Source organism: Podarcis filfolensis, assembly GCF_964270895.1.
Source record: "Podarcis filfolensis genome assembly, chromosome: 6".
Classification (NCBI taxonomy): Eukaryota; Metazoa; Chordata; class Lepidosauria; order Squamata; family Lacertidae; genus Podarcis; species Podarcis filfolensis.
Window position 1 is genome coordinate 54,270,833 of NC_139609.1, and position 12,450 is coordinate 54,283,282.

Here is a 12,450-nt window from a genome sequence, read left to right on the forward strand (position 1 = left end):
GTGAAGCATGTGACTGATAGGAATACATGGGGAAGACTATTGTTGTTCTAGTTGGTCTGCTTCTCTGTGTCTCTTTTCCACTCCATATTTCCTCCTTTCTAATCCATCTCCTGCCTCTATTTTCTCATTCCAAAAGTGGATCCTGGGATAGCAATCTCTTCCCTGATTGAACCTTAGGAACTTAATCCTTCTCTTCACATTGTAGACAGAGTTTCATAATCTCCCCATTGCCCTCATTCACAAATCAGACGTCTTCAAAGCCAGGCTGCTGAACACACCCCGTTACTCTCTCACCTTCTTCCTACAAAAGTATATTTTTGTTCTTTTCCTTATTCTTTAGGTTTACATCCTGCCCTTCATCACTTTCGTGATCCCAGAGCGGATTGAAGCGATTTTAAATCTGCACCAAAATTAAAACAAGCCGTTTGCTGTGTAAAGCACAATTGTAAATCAGCCAACAGCAACTTATCCCAACAAAGCGCAGCAGCAAATATATCAGATCTTCTCCAGCTGCATTTCAGCAGCAGGCACATCCATCAAAGTATCTCTCATTAGCCCCTACCAAAAGCCAGGGAGAATAAATATGTTTTTAATTGGTGTTGAGAAATGCTCAGAGACAACCCTGAGTCTCGTTTGGAAGGGAGGGAGTTCCACAGCCAGGATGCTATGACAGAGAAGTGGCCCTAATTTGGGGTCACCACCCCACCCCTTGGTAGAATCCGAAGAAGGGTCTCTCTGGCAGATCTTAACACCCAGGCAGGATAATATTGGAAGAGGCCTTGCTGCAACCTGACACCTGCATAAGCAGCATCACTTGAAAGTTTGCTGCATCCTTCCCCATTCCATTGCAGGACTGTGGCCAGAGACAGACTCCATAGCCAACTCTTCTCATCCTCTAAACTTACTTGTGTTTTTTTTTTAAAAAAAATATTATTTATTTATTTATTTATTTGGTTTTTCAGATTAAAGTTTTACAGCCAATTATCCAACATACAACATAAAAACAAGATTCCAAAGAATCTCCTGGACTTTCCTCCTCCCCTTTGTGGGTCCTATTTTTAATCATTTCCTCCTGCATCTTTTGTAATTATCCAAATCTTTTACATCTCCGTTATGTCCAAAATTCAACATTAAACTACAAGTGTTATTCCAGTCCTACTTATCCTCCGCACTTTTGATTGCTGTTTACTATATAGTCCAGGGTCAAGGAGCTTTTCAGAAGGCTTTGGAGCTGGGTTTCAGAACAGCTGTTCCCTGCCTTCATCAGGACCTCCTGCTGCTCCCCAAGGCTGCCATTTTAATTATGATTGATAATTGTTGGTTATTTATATTTCCAGACATTATTTCATTTACTTGCCTAAGAATTTGGGCTGGAGTTGATGACAACTTTATATGCTCATCAAGGTGCTTTATTATGTTTTAACTAATAAAGATGTGGTCCGAATTTGGATTTTGGGATCCATCTCCCCCTGATGGAACAATGCAGCCAACTTTACTTCTTGAGTTTTCTTCCTGTAATTCTATCTGTCCCTCCTTCTCCTGACTTTCTACTTGATACCATACTTTCACAGGGTTACAGTGTGGCAATTAGTGACAAAGCTGCCAAATGCTCAAATAAACATAACATCTGACCTTTTGGAACTACAACTTCTTTTTGCAGAGGCCCAACCTGTCTTATTTGTATAACAAGTTTTACTTTCTAACCGTGAACATTACAATCACAGATTTTACCAGTTAGGCACCTAAATCAAACCATACAAACATGTTCCATGAAATGCTCCTTTCAGTAGTGCTGGCCCAAACCATTTTGATGACTTGAAGCAGAGTCCAAACAGCAAACTCTTCCCTCCAGTAGTGGTTGATGGGGGAAGTGTTGCTTACCTGGTTTCCCAATGCCAGGCTCACTATGGTTACCAAGAGGGAGACAGGTGAGGCAGCAGGGAGGTTGGTGTAGGAGTATTGCGAGCATCATCAGATTGGCTGCACCTGCATCTCAACAACCTTCCTGCCGCCTTGCTCCCCTCTCTATCAGTAACCAGCATCAACTGGTCTGACATTTATAATCTCATGCAAACCAATGCTTTAATTCTGATGGTTTTAAACATATCTCCCCTAATACAAGTGGTAGTCCATGCACCAAAAAGCTTTTATGGAATGCTTGAAAACAACTTTTAGGTCTTAAGATAACCAGTGCCTACTGTATAATATTGCTTGCTCACTGTCTCAGCTGAATGGAAATTTGTCTCATCAAGAAAAGACCAAGGGCACATCAATTAAGTGCTTGGTAATGACGCTGAAGCACATTCTGATTTCAGCAACCTTGATGTCAGATCAAAGCTGCTATGTTAGTTTCACAGAGATTACACTAGGTGCCGGAAATGGGAATATGTCACCTTTTGCTATATCATATCTGTAGCTCAGTCAGAAGAACGTGACATGCTTCTTGTCAAGGTTGTGAGTTTGAGCCCCACATTGGGCAAAAAGATTCCTGCATTGCAGGGGGCTGGACTAGATGGCCCTTGTGGTCCCTTCCAACTCTACAATTCTATGATTCTTTGCTTCCCTGCACCTCTGATTTCCAGGATGGTTGCCTAATTTTTTTTGTTACATCCAGGTTTTGGGGATCCAAATGAATTAGAGACTCTAAATACGAATTCCAGTTGGCAGAGCAACAGAAGAGAACGCTCTTCTCAGATTGTGAGAACAGTTCAGGAGATGGAAAAGGCTTCTTGTACAATCTTCATAATTTGAAGTAGCTTGAAAACACTGAACTGAGAGACGTTAGGCCGTCTATTTCTCTCACTTAAGAACAGAGGCAAACAATGTTTGGTTTCTGGGTTTGTTCCAAAGTACTCAAGAGGCCTCTTGCTGCTTAAGTGCTTGCATCTATTTCCCAGCTCTTCGTTGTTCTCAAAGCCCTTGGGATAAAAGACTGGCTGGTCCTTTGCATGTCAGTGAGGTGAGCAGATTTTCAGTTAGTTGGTCAATTACACATATCTTTTAGGGAACTCAAGGTGGTAGATGCAGGGTTGCCTTTGAAGACGGTTTAGAAACTTCAGCTGGTGCAAAGTTCAACAGCAAAAATATTCAATTGTGCAACTGCCAGGACCATATAACACCACTCCTAGAAGATCTACAGAATGCTGGTTAATTCTTTGTTTCGCGTTCAAAACAGTATTACTGTTTTGTTTTTTAACCTTTAAAGTGCAATGCATCCTAGGTCTTGCCCTAGATTATATTGAGATTGTCAGAAAAGGTATTTGAAGTACTGTTGCTCACTACGAGATCTATTCTTGAGCCTTTGGAGTCAGTTCTTTGCTCCATCTAGCTCACTGTTGTTTACATTGGCTGGTAACACTTCTCCAGGATTTCAGACTGGGGACATCTGACTGGTGACATGTGCCAACAGCTGAACCAGTGACTTTCTGCATGTAAAGGAAATGCTCTGCCACCAAGCTATAGCTTTCTGGATGTGGTACCTTGGCTCCGGTAATCCCTGCCCAAGGAACCCGGGAACCTGCCTTCTATGGAGTCAGGCCATTGGTCCATTTACTTCATTATGGTCTACACTGACTGGGAAGAACCTTCCAGGGCTTCAAGGAGGGGACATTTAAACCTGGGGATGCTGGGAATTGAGCCTGGTACCTTCTGTAAGCAAGGCAAATGCTCTACCACTGAGCCTTTACCCAAGTTGATGTATATTCCCATGGTTTGCTTTCTACTGGCTTTCAGGTGACAGATGAACTTCATATTTCTAAAAGCTCTTAATTGACATAGGGTTTTTTTGGCTGGAATCTGCCGAACTTGGTTTCCTAACTTCTTTAATAAGAGAGTTCCCCACCACTCCATAAAATCACTTTGCCTTTGTTTGGGACATAGAGTTCTAGCCAATCACGTTAGTCCTTTTCAGAGTAAACCCACTAAAATTTCAGGACATGACTAACTTAGGTCAGTTCAATTTACTCTGAGTACAACTTGAGATACAGCTTATGCTATCTAACTAGGGATGTTTACACCCATACCTTTTAGGGTGTTTTCACAGGTTGCTGCCTGCCCTTTTCTTTCCTGCATTAACAGACACTCCCCTCCACAAGATTAAAAGCTCTTCTCAATGTCACTTGTGAAAATGCCCCATACATTTTCACTTGTGCAGTTGGGTGGTAGTGATGGCAGGAAATGCTTTTGAGTAGCGAAACAGCCAGAGGTGAAAAGGTTAAGTCAATCCCCCTCCTTTTGTAGTCATTTTGTCTGCTTATGTTTAAAAAAAGAAAGTTGGGGAGGAGAGATGTTTGTGAATGAGCATCACATGTAGTTGGGGTCACAGTGTCAGTAGTGAAAACCCTTCTCTGGATTCTTCTACTCCTTATTCAGCAAGGTTCACTGCTGAAGTGTCCACTGTTAGATAATAGTTCAGCAAACAAAAAGAATTACTTTTTGAAATGGAAGAAAAGAACCCTTAAATTTGGATAAGTGTGCAGTATCATTTCATGGAATGCTAATGTCAACATGAATCTGGTGACCCAATATACATTTTTTTATGGTTAGCTGGCACACCCAAAAATGTTGAGCTAGTACTGGCAGTGCCAGTAGCCTCGGGATCTACCATAACCTAGTAATGGATCCTGATCAGTCATGTTAGAATTGCTTGTTGAAGACCATCTCCAGTCACAAAGAGAAAGGATTACCGCTGTGGGACCCAACCTTCACCCTGAGCCTTCCTGCTGAGGACACCTTGGCAATCTTTGAATGCATTGAGTAAAAACTGGTGTACGTTTGAAATTTTGGCTGCCTGGTTAATGTGCTTCCCTAAGTGCCAGGAGCAGCTAGCTGTTTGTTTCACTGCCATAGGAAGAGCTGGAAAGGAGACAGATGGAATGAAGTGCTCTAGCAGGCAGAGCCTGATTCTCTGGAGCAACAGGGTCCCCCGATATACAAGCAACAGGTTGTTCAACACGCAGCTGTTCCCAGATCCTGCTGGAATCCCCATCGCCTTCTTTTGCAACATTCTTCCCAGCATAATGTATTGACAGCCTGTAATATGGCACCGTATTGTTTCTGCGAAGGCAATGGGGGGATTATTGTTGTTTAATCACCTTCCACATATGCCCCAAGGTGATGTAACAAATCTAAAAATAAAAGCTAAAGAACAGTACACAATTAACAGAAGTTGAGTTTAAAAACAATGCAAAATAGACACCTGTGGCACAGTCGTATTCATCCAAATGGTATTCATCCAAATCCAAATGGAAAATGTGCTTTATTAGTAATCTGGGGGGTCCTAAAATAAGCTTATCACCTACACCCTGGTCATGTTTTCACTTGTACACTGTTGTGTCTGCTGCTGTGGCTCTGACTTACATGGCACGACTAACTTTCATCTCTCTGGCCCAAGGTGTGGTGGCTGGTGCCAATTGGTAGGGTGGCAAGTCAGGGAAGCAGAGCCAATGATGCACAGAATGATCCCTGAGTTTTGTCAATAAGAAGGCAAGCTGGTGGGTGTTTGGCTGAGTCAGACTGAGATTGGTCAGCCAGTGCCCCCTTTGCCCTAATGGACCTGCCTCCCTTGCCTCTGACTCTGAGGGACTGTAGCTCAGAAACCCTCATGCAAGGATGGGGAACCTTTGGTCCTCCAGGTTGCTGAACTACAGCTCTCATCATCCCAGGCCATTGACCATTCTTGCTGTGGCTGATGGGATTTGCAGTTCAGCAACATCCAGGGAGGGGGCCACAAGGGTTTCTCAACTCTGTTCGAGTCAAACCACAGGCCCTTCCACTCTGTTTGAAGCTTATGACTGCTCAACCAAGGTGGTCTCCTTTCTCATAGAAGGCAGAGGGAGCTAGTCAGACCTGCAGCTTCTTAATCTGAGGTTGGCTGCTGCTGGAACATGTGGACTCTGTTCATATGGATTTTCCAGCCTAGGCGCTTAATGGAGCTGTCCAGTCACTGTCGCTGGAGACTAAGTTGCCTCAGAAGTTATGAGGGCCTTTTCCCAGCTTGGGCTGGTGCAGCAGCTGCAAGTGTTCCTGGATCAGGATAATTTGCCTGCAGTGATCCATGAGCTGGTAATAATCTCAAAACTGGATTACTGTAACACACTCAGTGCTGAGCATGCTTATATGGTCTCCATATCAATGTGCCCTTCCTTCTTGGCTCCACTGTTTAAACAGTGACACATTCAAATGATTAAACATTCAATTACATGCTTTATCGTTTAAAGCTTGCAGCCATAGTCAAGATAGAAATAAACTTCAAAAAAGGGCAAGATGCATCAGAGTTATTGTGGCTCCTGAAATGAGGGGGGTGGGAGCCCTAGGTTTGAGGAGGGACAATCCTAACATCTGTGTTATACTACTGGCCTCTATTGATTTATGATGACAGTGTTCTGCACTATGTTGCAACTGGAAGCATACATGCCAAAATACACGGAGGAGTTATGCTATTTTATATACTTAGAGGGATGATGGCAAGTTACCAAACCACCTTCCTCATTAGCATAGTGCAGAGGGGTTTCTGTTGACAAATAGGAAATAGCTTTTTAATTGCACAGAATGTTTATGTATTAGGTACTGTTGACTAAGCAGGCTGAATGAATTATCAAAGTCCCAGGTTTAACCCCTGGTATCGCCAGCTAAATGGATCTTGGGTAGCAGGCAGAAGAGAGGCCTGGTCTTTCTGTCCTGGTCTAAGACTGCCTCATATGTTTCATATCCAAGCACTCACTGAGTTCTTATATTAGCCAATGTCGAGAAAGTCTCCAATGTGGAGGAAGAGTATGTAGAGAGACAAAAAGCTTCTTCAACATTTAAGATCATATTGAAAAGCGTTCAAAAACATGAAAGGTTATCACTGCTGATGTTGCGTTATTTCCAAAATGAAACAAAAAGGAATTGTAATTCTTAGGTTATTGTGGAAATGATTATGCTTAATAGAGAAGTTGGTTGACACTTAGAATGAAAGTGATTGTTCTCAAATATATGGGCTGTCAGAAAGATGTACCAAATTATGTCTTTTGAGTAACTCAGTAGTCTGGCATGAGTAACCATAGATATTCAAAATCATGAATTGGCTTCCTCAAAGTCACAAGATTAGTCTTAAATTATTCTGCAATTTCAACACATAATACATTTTGAAGCTTTTGCATTAGCTGTCTGTTTTAGAACATCTTGGCAAATAATAATTTTCAAGTTTCGTTGCACTGCTACAGAATGTTCAACATTTTTTTTATTCATTTTTTAAAAAGGGAAATTTTAATTTATTTATTTTTCAAAGCATATGTGGTTCTGGTGTGTGTGTGTGTGTGTGTGTGTGTGTGTGTGTGTGCATGTGTGTACAAAGAAAACAAACAAACCAGATGCCTGATTGTTTGGATACCCCACCCCAAGATGCTTCTGGTGTACCATGAAATAATGATCCTGTATCCCCAAAATTTAAGACTAGGTTTAGGAATCTGTGTTATTGCTTTGAATTATTTTTGCAGCTTTAGCAAACACAAAGCAGGACATCACCCTGTGTCTCCTGTTCTCTGTGATAAAGGTAAAGGACCCCTGGATGGTTAAGTTCAGTCAAACTTTAATATGGGGTGCAGCACTCATCTCAATTCAGGCTGAGGGAGCTGGCAGAGCAAGGAGACAATAGAACAGATAACTTTTCAGACCATTGAAATCACTGAGTTCAAAGTCAAGTGCCATAACTGAATATTTTCTTGCTTGTTTTTCAGGCTGGTGGATGACCGGTGTGTGGTGGAACCAACAGCTGGTGATTTGGATAATCCACCCAAGAAATTTCGAGGTAAGAGACTAATGAAGCAGTAAAGTCAACACTTTTGCTGGATCAACTGCTTTGAGATTCCCTAAAAACAATTCTCTGCTTAGGTACTGATTTACAGTTGGCTTTAGCATTGAGTGGCACAGTTATCACTGTTACAAGTCTAGCATCATGGGTACTAATTTGGTTGTTATCCACAGTCCTCTCAGAGAGAGACAGTTTGTTGGGATAACCACTAAACTTAAAAATCCTTTCCTTGTCAGCTCTGTCAAAGCAAAACATATTTCAGGCTTTTTATATTTTGGTGCCTTCAGTTTTGCACTCTTTGAGAGAGTCAGTGGTATCTTATTGATATCTTTAATTTTTTTATCACATCACATTTATTCACTACATTAGCTCCCCAGGAAACCCTATTATTCATTACTTTATATTTTTATTATCATTATTTTATTTTGGTTTATTACAGTCTTCACATTAAGGTCACTGGATAGGTCCCAACAATTTAAAATACAACATTCAAAACAGTTTAAACAAATCACAAGAACAGGGTGGGTCCCAAAAACATATAACTTAAGTGTCAAAAGCCGGGGTAAAGAGGTGTATCTTCAACACAGACAAAAAGGTGCCAGATATATTTTTGTAGGGAGGGAACTCTACAACCTAGGATCCCTCTCCTGGGCCACCACTCCTTGAGTTTTTCTAAGGGTGGTGGAACTACCAAGAAGACCGTATCTGCTGATGACATCCAATAAGGTTTGTAGGAAATGAAACTGCCTTGCAAGTATTTGGAGCCAGGTCATTAAGGCCTTAAAAGTTAGTGTGAACATCCTGAATTGGACCAGGAAGCAAACCGACAACCAATGCAGTTGTTCTATAACAAGGGTTGTGGGGGTTCTAAACCAAATCCCAGCCAGTAACCTGACGATTGCATTTTTGGATGACTTCTTCTTCTTCTTCTTCTTCTTCTTCTTCCAAACTTCATTGACAATTTTAAAAACAATTACCAAGCACAAAGTGTTGTCTTTCAGGACAAATGCAGGTACAGATATTGAAACAGACTTAGAAAATCTTTTACTTTGGAGATTAAGCTCATGTCCATAGGGTATACTTCAATCTAGAGTGTTACCATAATTTCTCCATAGTGACTGCTGTGACTGAGACAGAAGGGAAATCACTGTACTATTGTTAATCGTTTCTGAGTTCAAGGGCAGTCCCATGTTGAGCACATGGCAATAATCCAGTCTGGAAATTACCAGAGCATGGAGGGCTGAAGTGTAGAGTACACTATAAACAAATAGAAGTGAATGAAATGCTTTTGTTTTCGTAAAAGGTCAATAAAAATATTATTAAAAAAACAAACAAATAGAAGTGAATAACAATAAATCTTGACAAGGGTTCACAGCACAGGAGCCAACTCCTAGGGGCCAAGGTCCCTTCGTGCCCCCCCCCCAGTTGATGGGCATTGCCATTCAAATGGTGTGCGCGTGCTGTGTCATGTGATCGATTATGTGGGACAGGGTTTCCCTTCCGCAATATTCTACCCAAGTTGGCACCCCTGGTTCACAGTGTATTGTAATTCTAATCTTAAGTTTTGGATTGGAGCTGACTGGGATTGTAACAAATGGAAGTATAATCTATTTTTGCTGTATCAAACCAACTGGAGAATTGTATAGATGGATGGGAGGAAGCAAGCAGACAATGACTGCATTTCTTCACCCCACAACCCTGTGAAAGGAGCGAGAGTCACAGGCTCTCCTAAGCCACCGTGGCCATCTCCTCCCCATCCCCATCCCCAGGCAATCTCCATGCTTCGTGCTCTGCTGTTGTATCAAACACCCTGCAGGCCAAACTTTTTAAATTGAGCCCCCTCTGCATCTTGCATCCAATACCCCACTCCACCCACTGCTCCCTAGTACACAGCTGCTTCCCCATGAAAAGCAGGAGCAGAACAAGAACAGGTTCTAAGGTGAGGGCATGAAGGGACCTCCATTTAGAATATCTGGCACTGCAGGAGCTGCTGAACTACAACTCCCATCTGCCCCAGTAAGCATGTCTAAAGGCCAGGGATGATGGGAGTTGCAGCGCAGCAACATCTGAAGGACCAAAGTTTCCCCATACCTGGTTTAGAAGGATGGAGAGGGATGGGCCTTCTGACATCCAGCACACTCAACGTGGCATTGGCTGGCATGAATGCCCAGGTACGGAAGGGGAGGCTACCTTGGCTTCTTATGAAAGGCCTTTCTGTGCCTGCTCCCCTTGTACATGGTGTAGGGTTGCAGCTTGTGTGTTTCAGCCAAACGCTGAGCAGCCAAGAAGCCACTCAAGCCAATGCCAAAGCAATAAATTTTATTGGGAGCTTGCATTGGCTCTCTAATGCCTGTTAGATGGCTGGGCTCCCAAGCACATTCAAGTCAGTTGGGATTTTCTTTTTTAACTGAATGCATTCTCTGATCTCTCTGGCTGATGCATTGACTTGGTTAAAAAAATTATTTGAAGTTAGACCAAGCTGGGGTAGAGGAACATGATTTAAAGCAAAGCAAAATCTGAAACTTAAACTGATACAAGGGTAGAATGAGTTTTCATATCATATAAAATATAACTCTTGGTTCTCTAGATTCCCCCCTCCCCCCAGCCAAATCCTATTGCTAAAGGGAGAATAATACTGAACTTTTTTATGGTGCTTTCAAAGCTTTTTTTGGTGCATATTTTTCATATATTATCAGGTTGCAATCCTTACCTGTAAGGTAAGTCAGCATTATTATTAACCTCCATTTAGCAGATGGGAGACTCAGGCTGAGAAAGTGGATCTCCCAGTTCTACCCAGTGAGCTCATGGACTTGTGAGATATGAACCTGGGATGTCCTGATTCACAGCTGGGTTTCTTAACCACCACACAACGCGAGTTGTCTTCTCTGCAATTTGTTTCATTCACTCTGTTCCGGCAGTGTAAGATACTTGGAGGTATGTCAACTAATGAAGGGCAAAGAAAGAAAGGGCACTTCAGGAATACGGTTAATTTGCTAAGCTTTGTGTATGTTACCTTAGATTATCTTTTAGTCGTCTCTGTGGTGCTTCTTGAGCTCTGTTAATTTATTGGTAACAAGAGTCAGTGGCGTTCTGTCAATCAAACATTAAACATTGTTGGAAATGTAAAGATGAATGTAGGATGTATACCTAGGAAGGTGAAATCAATCTTATTATATTTCAGTTCAAGGAACATTCCCCCAAGGCTATTGGTGGAGTGCCTCTTTCTCACCTCGTTCAGGGATGTTTCCATCTGAGCACTGATGAAAACAAAATTGCAGGTGTGGCTAAATAAACATGGTGCAGAATTACCTAGTCTGTTTTTCTAGTGATTTGAGGGAAACTTTGGGTCAGGGTTATCTAGCCAATGTTTCCTCCATCTTGATTTCTTTGACAGCTACTGTTGATAGGTAGCCATGCTGCCCCCCACCCAAGAAGATGGGCAGGCTGCCAACAAGATCAGAGCCACCTCGTGCTAGTTGCTAGAACACACAGTGAGAGGCAGGCCCATCCAAGAATATTGGAAGTTTTGCGCTCTCTCTCTCTCTCTCTCTCTCTCTCTCGTAATATGGGAAGGTACAGTAGGTCCTTAGCTGAGCAGGAGAGCACCTGCTTGGCATGCAAAAGAGCCCCAGTTCGGTTCCTGGCATTTCCAAAGAAGGCTGGGCAGGACCTTTGTTTGAAATCCTGGAGAACCACTACCAGTAAGCATAAATAGTACAGAGGTAGATGAACCAATGGTTTCTTGGGATAACCTAAGGTCCCCCATGATGCTGAATGCTGATAGTGTGGAAATGTTGTGGGATAATAAGAAAGGATATATTGATTAAATATTATCCTTCCCCACTCACGCTAGTGAGTCAGTAGCAGAGTACATTCTCCGGTGTATAGCAGGAAGCTAGTTGGTAGATTCTGTTGAATCTCTTTACTTAAACAATCCCATCTGGCTTGTCCAGATTGGGTTTGTTCCTGGTAAATTCCCTTTGTTCCATCTTAAAAAGAATAAAGACACAAAAGTCTTCTTTTAAAAGTAATGATAAAAAGTTTACTTGCATTCAGTTCACAATAGGTTCCCTGAAGGCAGGCTTTAGCTTGTAGTTACAGAAAAGGGTTCGAGTTAATCCCATATGGGAATGAGCCCATGTGCTGCTGGCTGAGAGCCAGCAGACAGCAAAATAACATCAATATCAGAAGAGAGTCAAAGAGGAAGATGGCTGCGTGACTGGCCCTCTCACAGGGTCTCACAGGGTCACACCCACCTACCTGGTCACATGCAGGGGGAGGATGCTCCAGACAGGTGTAACAGGAAGTCCTCCTGGCTGGAGTAACATCCCCCTGTGTGTCCACTCTGGGCAAACAGAAAGTGTTGTACTTGACTGCTTATGCTACATCCCACAGGAAGAGGACAGGCAAAGTTAAACTATGGAATTCACAGCCACAAGATGAAGCAATGGTTCCCATCACCAACTTTAAAAGAGGCTTTGATAAATCCATGGACAATAAGTCTACCAATGGCCATTGGCTGTGATGATGACTATGTTCTACCTCCAGTATCACAAGAGGTGTTCCTCTGAATTCCAGTTGCTCAGGAGTACAATGGTTAGAGTACTGCCGTGCTCAGGTCCTACTTTTGGGCTTCCCCTTGGCATCTGTCTGGCTGA

At 42.4% G+C, this 12,450-nt stretch overlaps 1 protein-coding gene across 2 annotated transcripts in view; it reads left to right on the forward strand.

Moving 5' to 3' along the window:
* Window positions 1-12,450, forward strand: part of ITPR3 (inositol 1,4,5-trisphosphate receptor type 3) — a 97,943-nt gene that overhangs the window by 17,834 nt on the left and 67,659 nt on the right. For both annotated transcript variants that reach the window (XR_014549503.1, XM_083620003.1), the window contains exon 2: window positions 7,719-7,789. Coding sequence is in view for 1 of the 2 variants with exons in the window: in XM_083620003.1 (XP_083476129.1) it covers window positions 7,719-7,789 (71 nt within the window). In the remaining variant the exon portion in view is untranslated. The remainder of the gene's footprint in view (window positions 1-7,718; window positions 7,790-12,450) is intronic.